The 27,572-nt window shown below is 32.6% G+C and overlaps 1 protein-coding gene across 4 annotated transcripts in view; it reads left to right on the top strand.

The window, feature by feature from the left end:
* LOC126735585 (programmed cell death protein 6-like) overlaps nucleotides 1-27,572 on the top strand; it is an 84,408-nt gene that overhangs the window by 55,462 nt on the left and 1,374 nt on the right. The window contains exons 1-4 of one of the 4 annotated variants that reach the window (XM_050439616.1): nucleotides 12,965-13,066; nucleotides 13,136-13,186; nucleotides 21,218-21,324; nucleotides 21,679-21,947. In XM_050439616.1, the coding sequence (XP_050295573.1) occupies nucleotides 13,143-13,186; nucleotides 21,218-21,324; nucleotides 21,679-21,947 (420 nt within the window). In that variant the 5' untranslated portion in view covers nucleotides 12,965-13,066; nucleotides 13,136-13,142. Of the gene's footprint in view, nucleotides 1-10,664; nucleotides 10,921-12,964; nucleotides 13,187-21,217; nucleotides 21,325-21,678; nucleotides 21,948-27,572 lie in introns of those variants that run through there. The other 3 variants (XM_050439617.1, XM_050439615.1, XM_050439618.1) reach the window with 3 other exon arrangements.

The raw sequence follows: 27,572 nt of genomic DNA, 5'->3' as shown, positions 1-27,572 counted from the left end.
GATTTGAATTATTCTATGCACTTCGCTGCCTACCTATAAAATATTATATGATTTTCTTTTAAAAAACTGCATGGCTCTTGACAACTTAAGTTTATCTGCAAAGAAAAATTCCTTTAAACCGCAATATAAAAAACCCGACTATACTTCTAAAACTCCATCACGCCCTTTGTCGTTAATTCTCCAAACTGACCCCCAACATTCAACAACATCCAGTTGCAAAATATGCAACAGATCCAATCATCAAATTTTTAAATGTTCAGATTTTTTATCTAAAACCCCTCATGAGCGTTATCAGCTTATTAAAACACATAAAAGCTGTGTTAATTGTTTAAGTACTAGTCACCGCTCTGCTGATTGTCGCTCTGATGAAAATTGTCACAAATGTAATCAACGTCATCATACGCTATTACATTTTTCACGAAATTCCTCAGGCTTGTCCTTACCCGCATCAACTTCGACTTCAAATTCTTAAAATATTCCTCTAATTTCGCAAGCTCAATCCTCAAGTGAGCCTTCGTTGCCTATTGTGCATACAGGTTTTACTTCATCTCATTCTAGCATACTTTTGTCTACCGCCTGCGTGGAAATTCTCGATAATCGTGGTATTTATCAGCCGCTACGTTGTTTATTGGATAGTGGAAGTATGACCTCATTTATTACTGACAAATGTGTCAAAAGATTAGGTCTCCGTCCCACGCAAAGTTCAGTGCAGTTACATGGACTCGGCTCTATGAAATCTCGCATTTACCACGTGGTTACTCTTTCTCTTCGACCTTTGCATAAAGCTAATCCTACCTTTAACCTTGATGCATTTGTTCTTCCCAAAATTTGTGAAGAATTACCAAGGCATCGATTTAATATTGAAAATTGGTCACATATTTCCAATATTCGATTGGCTGATAAACGATTTCATTGCCCAGATGCTGTGGATATGCTTCTAGGAGCTGATATATTTTCTAAGCTGCTACTAGATGGGCGCATTCGGGGTGAATCAGGTCAGCCTGATGCTGTAAATACTGTTTTTGGTTATATCTTAATGGGACCTATTTCAACCCCCGGACCTTTATCAGTGACCACGTTATTTTGCCAAATTGATGATACTATTTCATTGGAATCTCAAGTTAAACAATTTTGGGACCTTAAGCAAATTCCTCAACAACATCATTTATCGTCAGATGAGATTCAGTGTGAAAGGATATTTTTAGATTCATACCAACGATCTGACTCTGGTAGATTTATTGTCAAATTGCCTTTTAAAGAGGCAAATCCTACATTTGGTAATATACGTTCATTAGCTCTTCATAGGTTTTATTCTTTAGAGCGCAAACTCATAAAACATCGTCCAACCTATGAATTATATCGTCAGTTTATTCAGGAATTTCTTGACTTAGACCACATGGAGTTGGTATCTCCTTCGTTATCTAATTGCTTTTATCTTCCACATCATTGTGTAATTAGGCCTGAGAGCTTAACTACAAAATTACGAGTAGTTTTTAATGGATCTGCTCATTTGCCCAACCTACCCTCTCTAAATGAGACCTTGTATTGTGGTCCAAAACTGCAGAACGATTTGGTATTTGTTTTGCTTCGTTTTCGTTACCACAAATTTGTTCTTACTGCTGATATTTCTAAAATGTATCGGCAGGTTGTTGTTGCTCCTGATCATCAGGACTATCAACGCATTCTTTGGCGATTCTCTCCAGATGAACCTATCCAGGACTTCCGTATCAAAAGACTGGTTTATGGTTTAACTTGTTCTCCCTATATTGCTATTAAAACTTTATTAAAATTGGCCGATGATGAAGAAGCTACCTATCCATTGGCAGCTGAAGCTATTCGCTCTAGCATGTACGTAGATGATTACGTCGGGGAACGTCATCGCTTGAATCTGCGCTGTCCCTTAAAACTGAACTTACAGCTTTGTTGCTCAAGGGAGGGGAACTTCAAAAATGGTCTTCTAATTGCCCGGAACTTCTTAATGATTTATTACCTCATCAGGTAGCCATAAATCCGGTAAATTTTGATTCTTGTAATGCAAATGAAGCATTTTTAAAGGTCCTAGGATTGCAGTGGAATGCTGTAACAGATAATTTTCAATTTAAAGTTAACATTGTCGACAAAAGTTGTACCAAGCGAAATCTTTTATCTCACTTGGCACGAATCTTTGATCCTTTAAGTCTTTTGTCCCCGGTTACGTTTTTACTTAAACATATAATTCAACGAATCTGGACATTAAAACTTAATTGGGATCAGGAAGCGCCTGCTGACATTCTTCGGCTTTGGGATAAATTCGCTACCGATCTTTCTAGTTTAAATAATTTTAATCTTTGTCGTTCTATGATTTTATCGCAATCTTCTCGATGTGAGCTTCATTGTTTTGGCGACGCGAGTGAAAAGGGATTCTGTAGTGCTGTGTATTTTCGTTGCTTTTCCCCTGCTTCTCAAATTTTTACTTATTTTGTCTGTTCTAAGTCCAAAATTGCTCCATTAAAGAAAATTTCCTTACCGCGACTTGAACTTTGTGCCGCAGTTTTAACCGCTCAGCTTTCAGCTTTTGTTTTAAAATTCTTTTCTGGCAAAATTGACATTTCTCAAGTTTGTTGCTATACCGATTCCACTATAGCTCTAAGTTGGCTTAAATCTTCTCCGCACAAATAGCAAACATTTGTAAGTAACCGAGTTGCTCTCATACAAGAAAACACGGATGTTTGTTCTTGGTTTTACGTTCCGTCTGCAGACAATCCTGCTGACGTGGGCTCCCGCGGGATGCTGCCTTCCGAACTGGTAAATTGTTCTTTATGGTGGACTGCTCCTATTTTACAAAATTCTGAATTTCCTTTTCACAATCATGTTGAAACAACATTACCTTCTGCTGATGCCTTCTTTGAGGAACGCACTGTCACAACTTTGGCTACGGTCGTGGAGTCAAATTTTCTTGACAGTCTTCTTGATCAAAATTCATCTTTTTCTAAATCGGTACGCATTTTGGCCTATATTCGTCGGTTTTATTATAATTGCAAAAATTTATCACAAAAGCGCCTGGAAATGCTTTCTTCTAATGAGCTATACTGCTCTAGCCTTTGTTTTGTTAAACGCAGTCAGGAACTTTCTTTTGCCAATGAGATTCATTCTCTTCAAACAGGTCAAAAATTATCTAAAAACTTCTTGAAACTATCACCTTTTCTTGATACCGACAATATTCTTCGAGTTGGCGGTCGGCTAGGTCACGCACCTATTGAGTATGACCGAAAGTTTCCTGCCCTCCTGCCTTCTAAATCTCGTTTAACAGATTTACTGATTAAATCTATTCATATTCAATATCTCCATGCTGGAGTCCAAACGGTTCATTTTTTAGTGCTTCAAAGGTTTTGGATCTTATCTGCTAAACGAACGATCCGAAGAATATTGTCGCAATGCATTACTTGTTGGAAAACCAATCCAACATCTACTTCACCCCAAATGGGTAATTTACCGCTTCCCCGCATTAGTCAACTTAAACCCTTTCTTCATGTAGGGATTGATTATGCTGGTCCGTTCACTATCACGATGTCACGCACTCGAGGCTCTAAAACACTTAAAGCTTATTTGTGTTTATTCATTTGTATGTCTGTTAAAGCCGTTCATTTAGAACTAGTCTCCGACTTAACTGCTGAAGCTTTTGTCGCAGCGTTTAAACGCTTTACTAGTCGGCGAGGCCGATGTGAACATATTTATAGGGATTGCGGCACTAATTTTGTAAAAGCTCGTAAAATTTTCGATTCATTTGCTCGTGATGCAGCCGCTAATTACCAGATTAGTTGGCATTTTAATCCACCCTCTTCACCTCATTTTGGAGGTTTGTGGGAGGCTAATATTAAATCAATTAAAACTCATTTAGTTCGAGTCATCGGAGATCATATCCTGACCTATGAAGAACTTTATACTGTCTTTACCCAAGTTGAAGCTTTAATGAACTCTCGACCATTAGCTCCTGTGAGTCTGGACCCTAATGATTTAACCGCTCTTACTCCCGGTCATTTTCTGCTGTTGGAACCTCTAACAGCGCCCCCTGAACCAAGTTTGGAAACTATTCCTATTAATCGGTTATCTCGTTGGCAGTTATTAACCCGCTTTCAACAAACCATATGGTCTAGATGGTCTCACGAGTATCTTCATACTCTTCACCAGCGCACAAAATGGCATCAGTCTTCCCCTTCTTTACAACCTGGGTCACTTGTCATAAAAGAAGACCAAATCCCGCCACTTCAATGGCCGCTAGGGCGAATTTTGGAGACTTACCCGGGTAGTGATGGAGTTGTAAGAGTAGCTAAAGTTAAAACGTCTACTGGCACTTTTAAAAGGCCCGCGGTCAAACTTTGTCCTCTGCCGGTAGAATAAAATTGCGCTTTGGTCGGGCGGAAATAGTCCGTCCACATTTAGTTTGTGAACGTCCAAATAGTTTAGTTTTTTTCTTTTTATAATATTTATTTGTTTTGCTCTCCAAATTAAAACTACCATTTCAATTAATTTAATTTTCTCCTTTATTACCAAGTTAATTAATATTTTCTAAGTATTAACAACAACAAATCTACGCGTGTACGATAGCCTTTAAATTTCTGAATTCCTTTGGTTTGTGCTGAACGGAGACCAGAGAGAAGACGACTTCCTTGTTAGCACTTGATCATCGCGCATTGATTCCAGTGTCGTGATCTATACATTTTTTTCCGCAACTGTTGTTTTAATCTTACCGCATCACAGATTGTGATTTACTTATCAAACCCGCAACCACTCTTAGTGATTAAACCCGAATTAGAAGACCCAAGAAGTCCAGAGCAGGCCTGCTGAAGCCGGATACAGACACCTTAAGGTAAGGATCTTTAAAGGCTGGTTTTTCGACCTTTCCACATTTACTTTTATTCACACAAATACAGTCCACTTTAAATCTCTCCCTGAATTGTCTAAGTCCACCTTGTGCTTAAATAAAAAATATAAGTCACAATTTTCATTAAACAAAAAAAAAAAAAAGGTTTGGTTTTCTAACCAGACCAACCAATACCCATAACATCGGCATCTGTAGAAAAAAATTTTTCAGCACTTAAAAGAATTAAAAGTTATAGCCGTAATTCCATGACCCAAATGCGACTAAGTAATATATCTCTTCTTTCAATCGAAAAAGAGTATATAAAAGAAATGAAAAAAAATAACAAATTTTATGACGAAGCTATAGACTTCTTTGCTAATATGAAAAACCGAAGAATTCCCTTAATTTTCAAACCAAAGTAGAGTCCACAGAAAAAAATTAAAAAAAAAACAACAAAAAAATAACTGATATATAATGACTATAATGTATACATATGTATGTACATTGTACATAATTAAGTATTATCTTATTCGCTTGGACATAAACATGTATATTATATTTTTATTTTAGAGTTTTTAAACCTATTCCTACTAAGTATTTGTTTGTGATATAAAGCAATAATAACCAAAGTTAACCAAGGCAAATATTTTTACGTTTTGTTTTATTTTTGTATATAAAACCATTATATGGTTTCAGTTAATGATAGAATTCTTCTTTTTATTTATTATTCTATTTTTCCAGTCCCATATAATGTATACCTATTTTTGTTTATTTCATAAACCATATCCCTATTTCCTTATCCCTTCCTATTCCTGGCAAGACTTAACTCTCACCTCCGCGCTGGTTCTTGCTGGACAATAAAATATACTTTTAGGTTCAATATTAAATATAACTATTTTTTTGAAATCTGCTAATTTTGTATGAGAAGAACCCAAAAAAAGTATGAGAAGAGTTTATTATATTTCTTGTTATTTAAACAAAAAAAAAATTTAATAATAAAAAAGTACCTAATAATTAAATATTTAACAATATTAATTATGTATATATAATTATTATTACATTAGGATATCTAAAATAGGCAATATTAAAAGTAAAATCGAACACGACTTGTAAAACGATTTTCAAGACTAACTTTTAACGAGAATTGGGTAAAAAGTGGGCGTGGCATGCAAAATTTTTCGCCTTCTTTTGTTTCATTCATTCTCCGATAGATCGCGGCACTGTATGGTTACGGTTCTGGCTGCAGTTTTATTAATCCAATGAAAAAAAAATGTGTGAATATTTCTAAAGGTATCGTAGGTGTGGTAATTCAAATGCATTTTACTTTAATATTATATTTAAAAAAAAAACACCAATATTCTTTTGAGACATCCTTAATGAATCACCTGGTACAACCTAGTCTCTCTGTGCTTTCATACTTAATGTTTTGGTCTTACGATAGGAAGAAAAATATTTTTACACTATTGGCCAATCATAACCAAAACAAAGCTAGCTTATACTAGGAGTTTTTGATATCTTATAAAAGTTTTACATACTTTACTTTTTCTTACACAATTTTATTTAAATTCAAAAACTAAATTCGTTTTTTAAGCACAATGAAATATTGTTACCAACTAAATCTGATTGAAAAACAAGCACAGAAAAAATGAATCCATTAAGGAAGATTAAAATATAAATAAATATAATAAAATAAATAATAAATAAATAAATAAATAATAATATTAAAATAGTCAATCACTACATTTTGTATTGTAAGTGATAATTATATGTGGCAAAGTGGATCAGAGTAAAGACACCAAAAAAAAATTGCATGGCCACATTATAACATCTTATAAAATGCCTAATATGTAAATGAAAGTTAAGATAAATGCGCTTAATAATTGGGTTAGTGAAAAGCTGCATGTAAAACAGTAAAAAACATGGGTAAGTAGGGTAAGCCACGTTGATCCAAATGTTCATTCATCCAAAACTCGGAAGGAATACGGAACACCCACAGACCGCCCACAAATTATGGACACGCCAGGTACGAACTGTAAATGCAGCATTGCCGTATTTTTTTTTTACCCCGCGGCCCAAATATTTCTACACAATTAGGATTATTATACATATAAGTGTGTTTCACTTGCGAGCAGTTTGCAGACCTGGGAAATCAATGACTTGTGGAACGATACCCTGCGCTCGAGAAGTACTTGAATGAAATAAGGGAGATATGTAGAGAATTCATTGTATAAAATAGTAATAAAATAAGGAGACATTTTTAACATATTTTATAATAATAATAATAAACGTCTTTATATTACATATAAATATGGTTTAATATAGTAAAGTAAATAAGTTTAATATAGTATAGTAAAGTAATATAGTAAATTTATATAGTTTATCTGTTAAGAACAACACAACCCCAAAGTTTCAGTATTATAATTTGTCACAAGATTTTTATGTTTTTTTGAGTCCATGTCCATGGGTTAGTAATAATAACAGCCTTAATTGGTATGCCTGACATATGTCTGTCTGTCCGTCCATCTCTCTGTCTGCAGGATCTGGCCCTGTTGAGTAACTACCAAATTCTGATTAACAGATGATAATATGATGTTTGAGCAACACGCTTGTGTATTTTAGGTATATAATATACACTTTTTTGTTTGACCTCTGCTATCTTTGTAAATCCAAAAATACTCAACCTTATTATGTCAACTTTTGATTTATCTCAAAATCGAAATTTGACCTTAGTTTTTGTAACGTAGCATTTTTTTTACAATAAATATTAGTGACCTTTGTGAAAAATTATTAGAAAATATGGTTCATGGTCGACTTCAAAAAAATCAGTTATTTTGATTTGAAAAAAACTAGTTTACTGATTGTAATATTAAAACTTTCTTAAAATATCAAAAATAATGTATCAAAATAGTCGTAAAAAATCGCTGAATCTGATAGCATAAGCCACCACCTTCCCATTTGAAATAGAACTTTTGGCTCGCAAAAGATTTAAAGTGGTACCTGTACCTATAAAACAAACAAAAAGATATGTGAACAAAGGGTGTAACATAAGTGATGACCCTTTGCATTTGTTGTAAGTATGATTTTTTTTTAATAAAACAATTAAAAATGGAATTTTTTGTCCCTTAATTTTTTGGCATATTTTGCTTCGTTTAGAGAGATAAAAATGAAAACCGTATCTCAGCACGTCTCTGGCCTGCATTAAAAAAAAAACTAATATGCTTCAATATTACCTGAAAAATTACCAGGGTGTTTATCATTTAAAAACTTAAAAAAAAACTTTCAATAAACTTCTTTCTAAAATGCATAGCTATGCGTAAAATTTTAAAAATTGAAACATCAAAAATAGAAATCCCGTTAATATTTATTTTGGGTGTAACTATGGTTTTTAGAAGTGTATAAGAAGTTTTTTCTTAGTTTTGAAATAATAAACATCAATAAAATAATAATAAATAACATGAAATTTTATATCTTTTTATTTAGGTAGGTACCTACTTCATTACATTATACTTTTCAACATTTTCGATCAACACATTCTTTTTTTTACAACCAAAAATTGAACCTCAAACGCAATAATTACCTACCTATTATATGATAGGTATTAGGTATTATAAATACCTACAGAAGGTATTTTTACTTACTATGAGTTTTATCTCAATTTTCAGTTATTAGATATTATAAACAAATATCAAAAAAAAAACTTTAAATTTAATTTTCTACACTTTAAGGTGTTGTACCTATTTTTTCTTAATACTGCGCAATAGGTACAATAAATAAACCAAGAAATAAACATCGATAGCGTTTACAATCGGTAACTCAGCCTGATGTTGCTTGGACAAAATTTCCGCTTTAAATGAAATTGCGACGTTGCCAATATTTACTGCGTCTACATGAATTTTCCCGAGAAAATTGATATCGAAAATGCCCGACTGCCGCCGAAGCGGATTTGGACGAACGCACATTTGGATGAATGAACATTTGGTTATATGAGCTTTTGGATCGGTAAAGCTATCTCAAAAACATGCTTACAGGTGAGGTACGTATGCTTCCTGGGAATTTAAAAGCTGATTATGAAGACATACCTAAAAGCGGGATTTTCTAGATATTTTACATGCTCGAAATATATTTGTAAGTAAATATTTATTAAATTTCTATAACATTAAATATTAATGGGGATAACAAAGTTTATAGTCACAAAACACAAATATATAGAGAAGTGGTGGTCGCATACAAACTGATAGAAATTCTTCTGACAAATCTGCTAGCGTCCTCTCGCAACGGGAACTATTGTAAGTAACCTAACAATTAAACCAATCAAAATGATAGAAAGGCGTGGCTAAATTAAGGCGGGAAAATTAAAATTTCATTTATAAATGAAGAATTTAATCTTATAATTTTTATTAACCGCAATATCCAAAGCAAACGCCTAATCAAAAAGGTTACCTATTTTTTGATAAGGTGGTTAACATCAGATATTAATCAGGATAAAATAAAACTCTTCAGCTTTATTTTACATATCTAAATGAGTTAAACTATGTACTGCCATAGTCAGTTAACAATAATGTAATAAATTGGTGATATGTAGACCACCAATTTAAAAATGGAAATAAAACAATATTTTTCTTTAATATATTTATTATTTAATTTTCCAAAAAAAAATATTATTTAAAATTATAGACATAATATACCATAATTTATTATAACAGACATTATATAAATTAGATTTAATCTAAGAATTTAAAAATATTTTGTTAGCACTGAACTATGTCAACCCAAACAGATTAGAAAAGATTGTGAAGATTTTTGTGCTTTTTTTATCATACATCTAATTGCATTACAATTAGCTTAATAACATCACTGTTTTATTAGCACAAATATAGATCCAATACCAGATAATAATATATTAATAAGAAATGTTTTTTTCAAATTTGCAAAAATACAATACATAAAATATTTATAAGTGAAATACAAAATAAAACGCCCACAAATTCAGATTTCTGCAGTGCAGATTCTGGTCTTCAACATTGTGACAAAAAAAAACATTTTATAAAGTATATAGTTAAACTAGCAGACAATTAAGGTAATGTTATCAGATAATACTTAAAACTAATTACATACATCTGTACTAACATTTATGTAAACAAAATATACTATCTAGACACAAAGACCAAAAAAATACATACATAAAACATATCTACACCTAAATTAAATATTCTATAAAAATGTTAATTAATATTCTTTAAAAAAATCTAAATTTTACTGCTGAATGAATTTTCTTTGTTAATAACTTTGTTGTATACTTTCTACGTTTCCTAAAGAAAAATTAAACAGATTTTAAAAACTAATTAAAAATTCTATAACAGAGTATTATCTAAAAAAAAAGTATCTGCAATCCAAAATAAACTCTTTGAAAAAGAAAACAACTTATAGTATAGCATACAGTGCAGAAGAATGAAATTAACCGTTTCGGAAAAAAAATTTCCGATCCCGTCGATTTTAATATTAGGCTTGGGGTTTTTCTACGTGGAAATTAAATATACAGGGTGACTCAAAAAAAGATATGACGTCATCAATATGTTTTTTAAATGGAGACATTTTTTAATGCAGAATCAGAAAGATCGCATTTTTTTACAAAAGATATGGTAGAAATGAATAGTGGTTACGATTTTAACGAAAAATGATGATAAAATGTAAAATTAAAGAAATACCTATCTGAATTAATTGTTGGTATTTTGGTTTTTTAAATGTTGTTATTGTCAGTGTCAAAAAATTTATGTATTTTGGTGCAACTATTTGAAGTATTTTTACTTTTGCAAATGATGTTTATTTTTTTTGAAAAGTGAAAGCAGTGTTATCCTGCGTTTTATTAGTAACTACACTCTATTACTCACTGTTATTGTATGAAATATGAGAAAATTAACAGAACGTGGAAGAATCGAAATCACGTGCATGATTGGTTTCGGAGATATGTCGCGTATTCAAAAGGAGATGGTTCAGTTTCATTAACCCCTATAAACTGTTTATCTATGGTTCAGTTGTTTAATGCAACTCATCCTGATCGGTCGCCTATTAGCCAAAGCATGGTAAGCAAAGTTTCGTGAATTCGGGGGGTCCGGTAAAGTTAAAGAGACGTCTAAAAACCGATTTTTTTTTGAAAATTTTTACATAGAATGTTGAGTGTGGTCAAAATATTGATAAAAAAGTGAGGATGATTGGAAAAAATACAAAACTTTGGAAATTATGAAGGTTTTTCTACATACGTCAAATACGTAATTATTGCCGGCTTGCCCAAGGTTTTTTAGCTCTTGATTTTGCTATAATTAAAAAATATATATATTGGGGCAATTTTGGAACTTTTTGGGGGCTATTATTGTAAATTTAAAGCATTTTTTATCGCTTATGTATCATACCGCTTCAACTCAGGAAGCGGTATGATACGAGCATGAAAGAAAATAAGAAAATAGGCAGTGCAAACCCTCTAAATAAATTTGCTAAATAATTCATATGAAAAATGACAAAACGAATGTTTAAATAAATATGTATTGTAGTAAAAAGCCAGCAGTATGAGTAATATCAGCATTATAAAAATTTGTTGAAAAGCAGTAATCAGAACAAATTCTATAGCTAAGTCAGTCATAATAAAATGTACATTTCAAATCTCACTCCATGTTTTTCTTGTTGGGGTTCTGAAGTAAATTGAAAAAATCTTTTATTACTGTTTATCAGAACCATTTAAAAATTTAAAATGTATCTAAATACTCTTACAGAATGCATATTTATAGAAAAATATTAATCTATTTTTTGGTTGTGAAAAAAAATCACAGATATTTTGTAATATGTATTTATAATGATCAAGTTCAAATTTAATTAAAGATGAAGGGTCTTAATTAAAACCAACTGAATTTCATTTTATTAAAGATTGCTATGGAGCTTACTTCTTACGTCTTACTTCTTACTGCATACCGTATAGAATTTATGAACCCAACTTTAAAAATTGACAATGCAAAAAGAGAACAGTAATAAATAAAATTACATTTTACTACCGAAAACCTGAAATTGCTGCAAATCAATTAAACCTTACTCCTGGTATTGAAATAAAAAGGATAAAAGTTATTAATTTAAAATTGCATCCTTAAGACGAACCAACCCAATGTGTGTGAAGCTAGCGTCCGATCGATATTCAGCAACCAACCAAAAGAACGCAGCATATGTCGGTTGTCAGCAACCAAGTTGTAGTCCGCGCTCCCTAGGCTGGGATTCTAAAATCACGATTCGACACGATTACTCGATATGACTGATTCTAAATAAAATTTTCAGTCGTAAGTGTCCTGCGGATTGCCTAGTTTTTAACGATTTGTCGACGACACGCTTGGGTATATCGTATACACCAGACGATAGAGCTTCTTCCTTTTTTAATACGTGCATAATGTGTCAGCATCCTTTTTTAAACGTATTTGTTTTATTTATTGGTTACCGATAGTCATACTCGCTTCAAATTCAGGTTTTCATTAGTATTTCTTAAACACAACTAATAGATTTAATTCGACCCTATTTTTCACAACCTTCAGTTAATAATAGAGGCAGAGGAAGTAGAGTTACTATTGAATGGGCAGTTTTAGTATGTTAAGATTTTATGCCACAGATTGTTACCAAAGAAGCATTCGACAAGATTTTAAATTTGGAATTAGCGAACCTACTGCAAGTCGTTGGATCCATAAAATTATATAATATATATAATGTATATAATAAACAAAACACGAAGGCGAAAAAATTAACAAAATAAATATAAATTCTTAGTGTTTACCAATAGAAAAGACAATTTTTCATCAAACAAAAAGACGTTTCCATCTGTCAAATATTAGGGAAAATAACAAATATATACCAAGAAACCTAAATCAAATCGAATAAAACGAGTTAAGCCGACGATTAAAATTTAGAATCACCTTTCTCGTCACGACTCACGAGTCGCGATCGAATTCGAAGTCGTGATCGTATCGAGATCGAGTCGTGATTTTAGAATCCCAGCCCTGTTCAATCAGTTGCTGGTAACCGACATATGCTGCGTTCGCGGATTCAAATGTTGCATGACATTGACGACTGATAGATGACGTTTTAGGCGAAGAGGTAAACAATTGCAGATATTTGAATATTATCATTTTAGCAGTTAATAATTAACTTCATTAAGTATTAGCTAACTGGTGACGAATAAGCAGAAGAGTGTTATAGTTTGTAAGTGCCCAACGCTTTTTCAAAATTTATTAAAATTGTAATTTTAAAGTATATTTAAAACACACCTAGTTGAAACATGGCTGTACCAAATCAAGAATTTTTGTGGGGCATCTTCCAAAGGTAAATTCATTTAATTCCATATGTATTATTGTATAACTATTAACTGGTTTATAATAGTTAATTATCAAAATCATTTTTTGCTAAATTAGTATTGTAATATTTAAATACTATAGTAATAGACAATTAAGATGAAATATAGAATATATAAGTGAATAAAATTGTGTAACTAAATAGTGATTAATAACAAATAATTAAATAAATATCTCATAGTAAAAAAATATGTACATTGTCATTAAGCTATCTCTCTTTTCAGTCCTAAGTATGATTTTATTGATATCGCTCAATATCAAGCCTTACATTGCTTATAATAAGAGTATTTTTACTTCTTACTTAATTCCTGCCATGTTTTTTAAAGCATAACTCAAATTGCAAGGGTTGAACAATAATATATCCATTCTTTATAACAATGGGAGTTATAAAAAAATTAATTTAATTTATTAATTTATTTAAAAACCTTTGAAAGAACTATATATTTTAGGTTATGTATGTGTTAGTTTCTTAGGTTAAAGGATTTTAAATTCTTGAAAATTTAAAAAGCAACTAATATCCCTGCTTTAGGTATACATTTTTTTATCATATCAAAGTGAAATGTTTTATTATAGTCTTGTTCTATTGCTCCTCTTAAGAGTCGCAAAGATAAATAATGTTTTAATGATTTAATTCCTGACAGTTGAATAAAGTAATGCCACACAGTAATACAGTAATAATTACATCTAAAAAGTAAAATATAAGTATTAAATAATACAATTCGATAAAGTGACGATATCCTAATTATATTTTATGTTGAGTTTGATACTACATCATTGCACATAATAGGCACTTTTGAAATTTTAAAATATTTATTTAATTATGTGACATATCTTTTTACTTTTATTATTAATTGGTAGTTTACTGTATTTTAGGTAAAAATAAATATACTCATAACTTAATTTAATGCTTCTTAGATTTTTTATTCAGTGACAATAATAATTATTTTGTATGTAGCATATGTGCAATAACTTAAAAAATTACAAAGTAGGTTAAAGCAGTCTCAAAGTAACAACCAGCAAGGGATTTAAGGGCATATACAGAAGTTTTTACCTTCTCAGCAAGAACATCAATAAGGGAGTGCCATTGAAGAAGAGGATCCAAACAGACTCCCAGAAACTTAACAGTGACATCTCTTGACATGTCAGCTGGTGTCAGACTGAAGACAGGTTTATATGTCTTCTTATCTACATTAAGATGCAATTGACTCATGTTGAATCATTCCTGAACTCCACCCTGCAAAGTATTTATCTTTTGCCCCATTGCACTGCCTCAAAAGAATCTTCTGTACTCATAACAGTGGTATCATCAGCAAAAAGGCCAAGTCATTATTATAAATGAAAAAGGGTATAGGTCCCAAAACAGATCCCGGGAGAACTCCTATAGTTATCTTGTTTTGTGCTGATAACACTCCACCCACACCCACTCTTTGATCCCTATTGGTGGAAGACAAAAGTTTGATACTTTTATATTGTCAAAAGAGTTCTCTTTTCTGAAGTGATCAAATATTCTGTCATCAAGCACACTGGATTTAAAGGAGTCACTACTGACTGTAAAAGCTCTTTATTCATGGGGTATATGTTCCGTAAATATGCTGCGAATAAAGAAACTATGAATATGGAATTTATATGGAATACGTTCCTAGGTGACAAAATAACAACCAAGTACACATACATACCTGGTTGTGCGTCGCCGAGCGCAACATACGAAATCCCATGTAAATTTTAAATGAATCTTGAATTATTCAATTAAATGTAATTGCAAAATTACCAAATTTTCGGTTCAGGTAAAACCAGACACCAGCCACCAGCAAACAATTTGTTATAAGGCTTTGTCAAATCTGACGTACAGCCAAATACAAGAAATGTTTTTTTTTTTTTTTAATAAAACATTGAAATTAAAAAACATTTCAGATACTGCTCTAAAACTGTTTCCCGCATAATGCTAGTTAATTATGGCTATTTTTTCGCCGATTGAATAATTTATACTTGTTTTCAAATATCGACTGCCACTGATTTATTGACACTTTTCCTCACGTCAGTGACAATATTCATTTTACTGGTGCCCATTTGGTTTTACCTGAACCGAAAATTTGCTAATTTTGCAATTACATTTAATTGTGTGGTCCCCGTCATATAACTGCTACATTGAGCAGATTGAAAAAACTCAAAATAAATTTTTAAGGGTGGCGGCTTTTAGATGTGGTTACAGGAGACAGGAGTATTACTATCAGTGGGTCAGGGATAACCTGAACTTACCCACATTGGAGTCACGAAGAACATTACTTGACTTATGTTTTATGCATAAGGTTTTAAATGCTACTATAGATTGTCCCGAGTTATTGTCTCTTTTTAAACTTAGGGTGCCTTCCAGATTGAATAGACAATCAGAAATATTTTCAGTCCCATTCCACCATACCAATTATGGTATTAATGAGCCAATTACACGAATGGCTCGAAGTGCTAATGGTCTGTTAGGACAGATAAACTTTTTTGACTCTAGGATAACATCTTTTAAGGGGCAGTTAAAGAATATTATTTCATAGGGGCTTTAATTAATTAACTCATCTACACCTTACACTAATTTATAGATAGTTTTGTATATAATGTTTCTGAATATATATGTTTGTATGGGTATGCTATGTAATACTTTTGTAAATGGATTCCGTTAATAAATAAATAAATAAATAAATAAATAAATAAATTGAATAATTCAAGATTCACTTAAAATTTACATGGGACGCACCACCCGGTATGTATGTGTACTTGGTTGTTATTTTGTCACCTAGGAACGTATTCCATATAAATTCCATATTCATAGTTTCTTTATTCGCAGCATATTTACGGAACATATACCTCACGAATAAAGAGCTTTTACAGTCAGTAGTGACTCCTTTAAATCCAGTGTGCTTGATGACAGAATATTTGATCACTTCAGAAAAGAGAACTCTTTGCACAAGGGTTTGCCAGATTGGTCTCTTCAAAAAGTTATCTTACATTTTTTGTATAAAATGTACAGGGAAGCCAATAATTGACCCCCTTAAAATTTACATGGATTTTCCTATGTTCCGCTCGGCGACGCACCACCCGGTATATATAAAAAAAGAATTTAATTGAAGTTTTTGACTAAATTGATTAATTATTACCTTCAGGCTTCGGCAATGGCTTAAAGAAATTTGTAATTTTTCCTTTCTTGGCATGTTTTAAAAGCTCCTTCAACTCATACTGATATTCAGCAGTGGCATTAGCAATTTGCCTCTTAAAAATAAGACCGTTCCATAGATGGATCAATTTTGAAAGATAGATGAAAGAAAGATAGATTTCCATAGATGGATCAAAAAAAATCACAAATTTCATTTGCTATTCTTAAACCTTCGCTAAGATTTTTTGAATTAAATGTCACGTTTCCCGTGCTTGTTGAAGCCTCTTCTTCAGTAAGCTGCGAATTTAACATTTCCTCCAAGTCCGTTTCAGTCAAATTTTTATTCAAGCAACGTCTGAATGTCACGTGATTCTATCTGTTCGAACTCAGCTCGTCCTATTTCATTCGCAATTTCGGCTGTTTGCAGTCGAAGTTTGAATTTGCACAAATTCTTCGTCATTTCCTGTAGTCAGAGCGGCCTGTGTCAAAGGAACCAATACGGCGGCGATATCATTTAACAATATACTTTGGGTATAGTTGTAATAAGGTTAATTTTACTTTTTTATTCATTCATTTGATGATGCGTTTACAAATGATATTCCGTTGAATACGTATTTGAATCCTTTTTATCAATATATATGCACCGACAATATATATGTACTGATTCGATCCGCGAATATAGGATTTTGGTCGCATTTTTTTAATCCGCGAATAGTGAAAGCGCGAATGAAGGAATCGCGAATAAAGAGCTTTTACTGTATATAAAAATGTTATTTGGACAAGCAAAAGCTGTTTTATGGTTTGTTTAAAGTCATAGCTTTCCATGAAGTCAGAGAAATCAAGGGAATTGACTGTTGTGTTGAATTCATGTTGAATTAAACATTGAAATCTCCTAGCAGAATAATTCTTTTATGTATACCAATTTCATTTAGAAGTGATTCCATTGGATTTAGAAAAATTTTAAAATTTCCATATGGTGAGCTATATATTGCTAAAATATACACATTTAGATACAGCACACATATGAAAAAATGTTTCTATATATAACTTTTTTACATAATCAGTTCAAAATCAAAAAATCTGTTAATCTTATGAATGTTATCTCTGAAGAATGTCACAATCATTAATTTTCTTTATGCTAAGAAACATTTTTTGTCAGCTGCACAAAAACCTTTCCAAGTATCATTCATAATTAAGATGAGTGGAGATACATGTCCACCCCGTAATGCTGTAAACATGATTTTAATGACCAAGACACAACATTCTTAATTTAAGCCTACTTGAAAGCAAACTAGTCAACCATCAAAACAAAGTACCATGAATACCAAGATATTGAAGTTTGTCTCTAGGAATAGTGTGATCCACTCTGTCAAATGCCTTGGAGAAGTTTTTGTAGATCACATACCTTATATATGCTCTCCAAAACATAAAACAGAGATTGCTTAAAATCTAAAAGACAGTGGGCCTTCTCTTCATAAAGCCATGCTGTTGTGGTATTATGATGTTTGTTTAAGACTGGTATTAATTTATCAGTTCATCAGTAACTTGCTGAAACAAAAGAAAGTGGCAGTGGGGGTCCTCTTACACATAGAAGGGGCCTTCAAAAATGCACTATCACACTCACTCTATGAATCGACAGCAGCAAGAGGAGTCAGCCCTCTTATCTGCAACTGGATCAAAGTCATGCAAAGTGACAGAAAAATAACGAGCACCTTATAGGGTGAACCTGTGCAATTAGTGCCGCGCAAGGCTGCCATCCAATTTGCAACGGAGGCGAAATATCTTGGGGTAACCTTAGATAGGATGCTTAACTGGAACTAGCTTCTTGACAAAACAATCAAGAAAGCAAAACTGGCCCTATGGAACAGTCGCAGGATATGCGGCAAGACCTGGGGAATGAACCGAAAACAGATGCAGTGGTTATACACACAGGTTATCAGACCTATGATATCCTATGGCTCTGTGGTGTGGTGGAGCAAAGCAACACAACAAATGGCCAAAACAAAACTTAACAGCCTTAAAGGCAGGCCATCAGAACCAGCCGCCAGGGAGGTACTACTTGGACTGCCCCTCTGCACATATACCTGCAGGGGGAAGCTGTAAGAACTATTTACAGGCTGCACCATGTCATAAATGACATCTCGGCAAACAAAGTCTGGATGGAATCAACTGAACTGGTTGAGAAGGTGTGCAATCACAGCACACTTGGTATGCCATCAGACCTAATGCCAAGAAAAACATTAAGCACAAGTTTATACTCGGTTAACATACCAGACTGGGCGGACTGGGATTAGAAACGGATGGCTCTAGACAAAGCAGATATCCAAGTATATTCCAACGGCTCCAAAACCAATTTTGGAGTAGGAGCGGGAATGTCCTGCACTAACCGAAGGACAGAAATATTTATCTGCCTTGGGAAACTCTTCAATCTTTCAAGCGCAAGTACATGCCATTGAAATCTGTGCAAGAATGCTTAACTAAATGCAACTTGACAACAGAACCATCAAAATCTACAGCGATAGTCAAGCGGCTCTAAAAGCGCTAGAATCCTCTACCTGCACATCTAGAGCAATATAGGGCTGCGAAAACGAGCTCATACTGCTTGGGGAAAGGAACAAAATTACCCTAATATGGATTCCGGAACATGCTGGGCTTACAGGAAATGAGGCGGCTGACAAGCTAGTCAAAAAAGCAGTCAAAGAGCAGAATCCAACCTAATAGGTCCAGAACCAGCATTAGGCAATGTCTACAATACGGCAAAAAACACAATCACAACCGTGGTGCCTACTAACAAAGCAAAGCGCTACTGGGAGGAATTACCAGGACACAATCATGCGAAGGCTTTCATACCGGACGCAACAAGATAACAGATTCCATAAGGGAACGGAAATCGCCGAATTCAGACTATGGAGGAGGACGAGGTTGCAGAGCACATCCTATGCAGATGTCCGACACTAGAGAGAATCAGGCAGGCCGGCTTCGGCAATGCCTTACCTAAGACGGAAGACATTTGGAATGCATTTTTCAATTAAATTATCGAACTCCCAAAGAGGGCGGACTTGATTGAGGAAATCTAAACATCTAGGAGTGAGCCACAATAGACGTAGGATCGCAGTTGAAGGACACAAGGTGCCCCACTCACAACAAACCTAACCTAATTTACCAGTTCTATTATCTCAAAACCATTTTGAAAATGTTGACATTTTTAAGTCTGGTCTGTAATTTTCAGATGAATCCGCAATTCTATCTATTTTAAATCCTTTTTAGACCTTAAAGCCAATCCTATTCTGAACTCTATCCCCAATGGACCAATAAACTCTATAAAATTTTTGATTTTTAACCTTAAAAAAAAATGGTTTGATAGTGTTCGATAAACACTTTTTGGCCAAATTAGTTCCAGAATCGTACTTATGGGTAATTGTGAGGCTTCAAACGTGTCAAATTTCAGAAAAACATTTTAGGGCATTTTTAGAAAAAAAAACTACACAGAATTTTAATCAGGATCACCAAAAGCCCTCTTGTACAAATTTTTACCTCTCTAATGTACAGGGTGTCCAAGTAAAATGGTATTAAATTTAATCCAAAATTTCCCCAATACCTGGATCGGAAGAAACAGTCCTTTATTGTTTATATGGTTTATTGGCCGCCGCGATCGCCGGACCTTACACCGCTCGGTGTATATTTATGGGGTATCTTGAAAAATAAAGTAAATAGACTTAAAATACCAGAAGAACTTGATGCGAATGCGATGCCATTACCGTAGCTTGCAGGAGCAGATCGCAAGAAGGGTTGCGAAAAGTTGTAGGCAATAATCGTCAGAGTTGAAAAGTGCATTCGAGAATTCGGTGTACATATCGAAATGAGCGTTATTTAAGCTTTAGATTTGTTGTTACTGAGCTGTTATTGAGGTTTTCTGTACGTTTGAATTTACAATAAAGATGTTAATAAATTTCTGGATAGGCGTTTTAAACAAAAAAATCAACGATACCTAATACAGGATGGCCCGAGAAATGGTCTAATTAACAATTTTTATTAAAATTAATACTATTTTATTCGGAGATATTCATTAGAGGGGTAAAAATCTGTACAGGGAGGCTTTTGGTAATGTTAATTAAGATTCTGTTGTGATTTTTTTTCTAACAAATGTCCTAATACGTTTTCTTTAAAAATTGACCATCTTTGAAGCCCCATAAGTACGACCTTAGAACTAATTTGGCATATGCCCAGAGTGTTTCTCAAGTCCTATCAAACAACTTTTTTTTTTAAAAATCGATTAAAAAACAAAAATTCAAAAATTTTATGGGGGACATATGTATAAAATTCTCGGGAAAGTCAAAATAAGATGATCCACGTATTCAGCGAAGAAAAAAGTGTACCTTTCTTATAAAGAAAGGAAAGTAAAAATTTTTCTTACGCTGTGGTTTATTTTATTTTTAATTAACTAGATAGAACTTAACAATTATTTTTAATCTAAAAAATTTCATTAAGCAATTCATTTTATTCTTTTCATTAAGTAACTAAATTAGTTTTTATGTAATAATTTATAAATTTTTAATTTATTTAAATACTGACGTAATTAACATACGGTATTTATAACATATTTATTACAACAATGAAGATTTTACTCAAGTAATTTGAATTTTTAATATGCAATAAAACTTTCTGTGTTCAGCCTTCCTTCATATGATACAATTTTTTAATGTTTTTTTAATTCTTATTTTAAAGCACCTTTAAATATAAAACTGTTATGTACTGATGCAACCTGTTCTGAAGGAAAAAGAGTAGGATATAATAAATCAAAAATAATTTGTGTGAATAAGTACAAGATGTGTATGTGTAAAAATGATTTTTATTGAATTCCAGTGTTGACAAAGACAGAAGTGGATACATAAATGCCGATGAATTGCAGCAAGCATTGTCAAATGGCACATGGAAGCCATTTAATCCTGAAACAGTGCGGTTAATGATTGGTGAGTTAAAAGCTTATTTTCAAAAATGTAAATATAGTTTAAAAAAAAGTTATTTTCATTTTTTGTTACTGTGTGTACTAACTTAACTTAAAAAAACAAAAAAAAAAAACTATTTAACTAAAAACCTGTTAGAGAGGTTCTAAAGGTCAAGAAGGACAAATGAGGTAGAAAGTGTGGGACTAATTAGAGTGGCGTAGTAGGGATAATAACATTGTAGAAAAATATTATTGACCATAAGAATAGCCTTTGACACTTAATGGCAGGAGCCTTACCAATGCTTTTCAAACTTACTTATTTTCATATTTAGTCCATAACCGTTTTGCCTGTATTGAAATTATCTAATATAATTTTTAGGTATGTTTGATCGGCAAAATCGCGGGCAAATTGCCTTCGAAGACTTTGGCGCCCTTTGGAAGTATGTAACTGATTGGCAGAATTGCTTTAGATCTTTTGACAGAGATAATTCCGGCAACATTGATAAAAATGAACTTCGTACGGCCCTCACAACTTTTGGATATTCATTATCAGACAATCTTATAACCACATTGATGCAAAAATTTGATAGAAATGGCGATGGAACCATTTTGTTTGATGATTTTATTCAGGCTTCTGTAATATTACATGTAAGTATATGAATCTTTTTTATTATAAAAATGAGTTATAAATTTGGGTTATTACTTATTGCAAATAGATAACATAAAGTTCATCCTTATTTTGACTTTTCAGATAATACAACTAACATCTTAATAAAGCTCAATAAAAGCAATAAAATATAGTACACAAACTTTTAGTTTACCCAAGTTTATTAGCTAAAAGGTATAAAAATATCAAAACAAAGTTAATATGAAAAAAGTAAATTAAACTTCAGATCTACTGACCAAAGTAAAATTATAAATGAAAAAATTAAATATTTAGACAATTCTATTCCAAAAACAAAAATAAAATCAAGTACCTGTGCTAAATTTCCTAATTGGTTTTGAAGCGTAAAATTAAAAGAAAAATTAAAATTTATTATCAAATCAGTAAAAAACAAAGTCCAAAATATCGCGTTCTTAGTATCGAAATAAAAAATCAAACAAATATTGAATACAATTCATATAAACCTCGATAGAGAAAAAGTTAAGAGCGCTTTCTGAACCTTCTTCAAATCCAAATGAAAGTGCAGGTATACCATCATCTATAACACTAAGTAATGCTATTTGTGATAAACCACACAATATCACAATTGCCCAGTATTTTGTATATGTGTATGGCACTTCTGACTGCTCCGATTGCCACAAAGAGGAAGAATGGGGCACTTTTGTTTTTAAAGAAACCAATGAACTGGATGTAATTAATGCTATTAAGAAGTTAACACCTAAAAAGTCCAGTGACCCAGATGAAATTCCACCTTACATTTATAAAGGTTGTGCTGAATTTTTATCTAAACCCCTAGCTTATCTATTTAACATGTACGTTAAACAGGGATCGTTTCCAAACATAATAAAGTTATCAACTATTTCACCAATTGATAAAAGTAACAAGAAAAATTATATTTTTAAATTATAGGTCAATTAGCACGCCAAATATTTTGTCCAAAATATTTCAAAATATCTTCTATGATGATTTACATGAACATGTAAAACATAAAATTAACAAGCGTCAGCATGGTTTTGTCAATGATAAATCCACAGTTAGCTCTTTAGTCTCTCAGAATAAATCTCTCAGGCAATTGAGTCAAAGGAGCAGTTCATGTCCGGTACACTGATTGCAAGAAGGCTTTTGACAAATTAAATCATTGTATAAGGTTGAAAAAATTTTAGGTTAGTTTTGGTTTGTCAAAAAAGGCCTTGGAGAACCAACAACGTTAATGTTGGAAATTGTTTTTCAAATCAATATATCTCAACTTCAGGGGTCCCTCAGGGCAGCAAGCTTGGTTGTTCCTATTGGTTGACTTACCTGATTATATCTCTTTATCTGCAAGCTTATTATATGCTAATTTTAAACTATATAAAACCATATCTGTCAGGGAGGATACTATCAAATTGGGAAGTGATCTATTCTCTATTGTTGATTGGTTTAAAAGTAATAAGATGTCCCTTAATGGAAATCAATGTGCAGTGGTCAGTTATACTCGCAAAGTAGACTATTTTATTGAAGATTAGTACATTGATAATTCCAAAGTTGACAGAAAAAGTGCTATCAAAGATTTGGAAGTAATCATTTCAGAGCAATACAAGTTTTAACGCTCACTACACAGAAATAGTTAATAAGGCTTACTGTGTCTTGGGTTTTACTATGGGTAATACGAAACAGTAAGAATTTCAAAATTAGCCTTATAATAAAACTGTATAATGCTCCTGTGAGACCACATATGGAGTATGCCTCAAATATCTGCTCCCTTCAGCAACGTCATCCTCGGACATGATTCACAAGGTACAAAAACGTTTTTTGAGATTTCGTATATCACGAAAAACAGGAAGTATCCATACATGGTGTCATACAGGGTAATGTTGGAGACAGAATTACGCGGTACTGTTCATATATTTTATTGTGAACAGCAATTAATATAAGAATTGTGAATTAATTGGGTATATTCTGTTTAAGGTACCAAAGATTTATTTTATATAAATATTTGTAATACGTCTCCAATAAATAATGTTACGGATTTGTAATAATTTTGTTAAATTCAGATTTCCGTGCTATTTTGTAAGGAGCCATTATTGTCGATTCATTTGAATTTTTTACAGGTTGACATATTTAATATTAAGGCCAAAAAAAATCGAAAATTGCTTGAGCATCAGGTTTAGGGTGCAATACAAAAAAAAGACAATTTTATTTCATATAGTAAATATTGTAGGTTTTACTTAGTTTGGTTTTGTTTTATATCCTGTTTTGATTGTTCTTTGTTTTTCTTTTCTTCTCTCTTTTAATTCTTATTTACTTTACATGTAATTACTATGACATGTTTGTAAAGTTTTTTTCTAATTAATTTCTTAAATAAATGCAACCCCTTTAAACTCTGCTCTAAAAGGAACATATTTTAAATTTACATGTAGCATAACTAACCTATGATGATAAAATTGCAACGTCTGTCTTGGCCTTAGATTAGGAATAGTTGTAAGGTTGAGGAAAATTCCCCGATTTGGTGCCCTTGAAATGTGAATTGAAATTTTTGCGAAAACAAGAAACTCTAGCGTATGTTTTAAATTATTTTTAATTAATTACTTAAAGCTCATATAATATTATTAATTAGGACATTATAAGACATGTATTTTTTTTGGAATATGGGTTCAGATTCCGAATTGAAACAAAATAGACGCATTATTATGATTTTTATTTATTGTCTAGGAACCAACTACTTTTATCTTGTGTGGAGAAAAAATTTTTTTTCGTATCATTTTTACAAAAAAAAAAACATTTTGCATTTCCTAAGCAAAGTTCGCCGCGAAAATGTTAAATGGAAAGATTAAGAGGATTAGGACTTTTTTAACACTGATTCCAGCTGCCGAATTTGAAATGTTTTTTCAGTCAGTAAAGTAATTTAAGACGAAAGTAATTTTTTCAGGTATAAATAAAAACGTTAAAGGTTCTTTACTGAATTGTAAATTTTAATTATATTCAGACAGAACATTTTTGACTTGTAAAATTGTGCTTGCATTTCGCCCTTTTAGTATTCTTAAAACAGTTGCTGTTCTTAATAACCGTTTAGAGAAATAACTGCAGCTTTAAATATAGCACAAAATTTAAAGCGTTAAAAAAAGCGATATCCTCTTTGTGAATGCTTAAATTCTACAACTAGTTCACAAAATAAACGATTTTAATTAAATATGCAGCATCCCTTAAAACTGAACGTGTGTGGTAGCAATCTCATCATGCAAGAAAATTTAAAAAAATTACATTTATTTATAATCACTTAAAACGTTACTTCTACTGGCCAAATTTGTTTTTATAAATTAATGCACCTCATTATGATCTGTGATACATTTTCTCAATATTTTTTTTGAACATTAAACTTGAATTTAAAGAAGAGCTGAAACGATAGTATGACCGATATTATTGTTATTACCATATTTACCAATATAAGGAGAACTTTTTTTGGAGACATCTAAAATCAATATTGCTTTGTTCACTTAAGATGTAAGACCGCGAATCGTCACCGTAAGTCATCAGTACCTATTTCAAAATGATAAAGTGTTGACAAGGAATTCGGTGCTTGATTGTATTGCTGGATGAATTCGCAAATTAAAAATGGTTTATTTGTCAACTTAAGCCCGTCACCAGAATTTTAGTTAAATTACTCTTACATCCGATAGAATTTTTAAATGTCATTTACATTACTTTTCGTTAAATTCCAGAACTACGCACAGTAGAGTCTCGATAACGTGAACGTCCCATAACGTGAACATCCCTAAACGTGAACAGCCTAATTGGTATTCAGCCTATTCTAAAACGTGAACGCCAAAATTATCTCGCCTCTATAACGTGAACAAAAAAATATTTATATCGTTTTACCGTTTTACCCGTAGGCATTAAGCGGCATTTCCTATGTTCCCTTTGTCGGCAACTTTAGTACTAACTTAGTGCTTTTGCATATCGCCGCCAAATTGTATATCTTGTTCGTACATGTTTGGAAGAGATATGAAAATTGCGTCTTGCGGAGTTACCTTTTTAGCAAAAAAGTATGGAATAGCCAAATCCACGGTGTGTGCAATTAAGAAGAAAAAAGACCAAATTACTTCAACAGTTGCCTTGACTTTTTCTGGACCAGGTAAACGAAAATCTCTTAGACCTTCTGAATATCAAATATTAATGGAAAAAGCTTTGTATAAGTGGTTTTTGTGACAACGAGAGAGGAATGCACCAATAAGTGGTTTAATTTTAAAAGAGTAAGCCAAATATTTTCACGAAAAACTGTACGACAAAAATTCCACTTTTTCTGCGAGCTCGGGGTGGTTGCAAAAGTTCAAGAAAAGATTTGGCATACGCTTCCTAACAATAACTGGTGAAAAACTATCTTCTCAGCCCGAGCTGGTTTCACCATTTTTACGTAAACTTGAAGAAAAAATCAAGGACCTAAACTTAGACTATAACTAAGTGTACAACGTCGATGAAACCGGCTTGTACTGGAAGCTTTTACCCGGAAAGACTTACATATCCAGTGAAGAAAAAACTGCCCCTGGAAGAAAAACAGCCAAAGAAAGAATAACGCTTCTAGCATGTACAAATGCGACTGGACTACATAAATTGACTCCTTTGGTAATAGGGAAAGCTAAAAAACCACGAAGTTTTAAGAACTCTTACATTCCTGTACACTACAAAAACTCACAATCTGCATGGATGACAGCCGGAATTTTTAAGGAATGGTTCAAAGAAATTTTTGTTCCTGAGGTAAATTTCCTGCCATAGCTATACATTCCAAAATTAAAGGTTTGTTTTAATTTTAGGTGAGAAAGTTTCTTAAGAAACAACAAGGTCTTCCAGAGAAAGCACTTCTTTTATTGGATAATGCCCCCAGTCATCCCCAGTAGAGGAACTTTTATCTGATGATGGACTAATTCAAGTTATGTATATGACTCCCAATGTGACACCTTTAATTCAACCTATGGACCAAAACGTTATTAGGTTGACTAAACTGCATTATCGCTCCATGTTTTTGGTAATGGTTGTAGCTAATAAATCTAAGGACATGAATGTCATTATCAAACAATACAACCTCAGGGATGTTTTAAACTTATCACGAGCATGGAATAAATTAGAACCAGCAACCATTAAAAAGTGTTGGAAAAATATTTTCGAAAGCCAAAGCAATGATGATCGTGAAGACACAATACCCTTGGCAGCTCTTCGTCAAGAATTGCCAAGCCTGAATAGCATTGTAGAGACTAACCTCAATTTATTAGAAAAAATTGATCCAGGGCAAGACTTCGAACGTGGAGATATCGAAGAATGGAATAAAGATGACTTCGTTCAACATGATGAGAATTGTACTGCACTGTCTAATGATTCAGAAACCGAACAGGATCAAGATCCAGAGGTTTCTCAGGCTATGGATAAAGTCACTCACGTTGAGGCAGTTCGTATATTAAACAGAGGCCTAGAATGGGCGGAGCAAAACAATGCCGACTTCGATGATATTCAGTCTTTACACAAATTACGTGAATGTACAATTATTCTTTCAAACAAACAACGTATCTGTCAAACAAAGTTAGATAACTTTTTTCTAAAAACAACGGATTAAATATAAATAATGTACATTGTACTTACTT

Source organism: Anthonomus grandis, chromosome 4 (genome assembly GCF_022605725.1).
Source record: "Anthonomus grandis grandis chromosome 4, icAntGran1.3, whole genome shotgun sequence".
Lineage (NCBI taxonomy): Eukaryota > Metazoa > Arthropoda > Insecta > Coleoptera > Curculionidae > Anthonomus > Anthonomus grandis.
The sequence above is the reverse complement of the archived record's forward strand: the minus strand, read 5'-3'. Positions and strand labels throughout refer to the sequence as shown.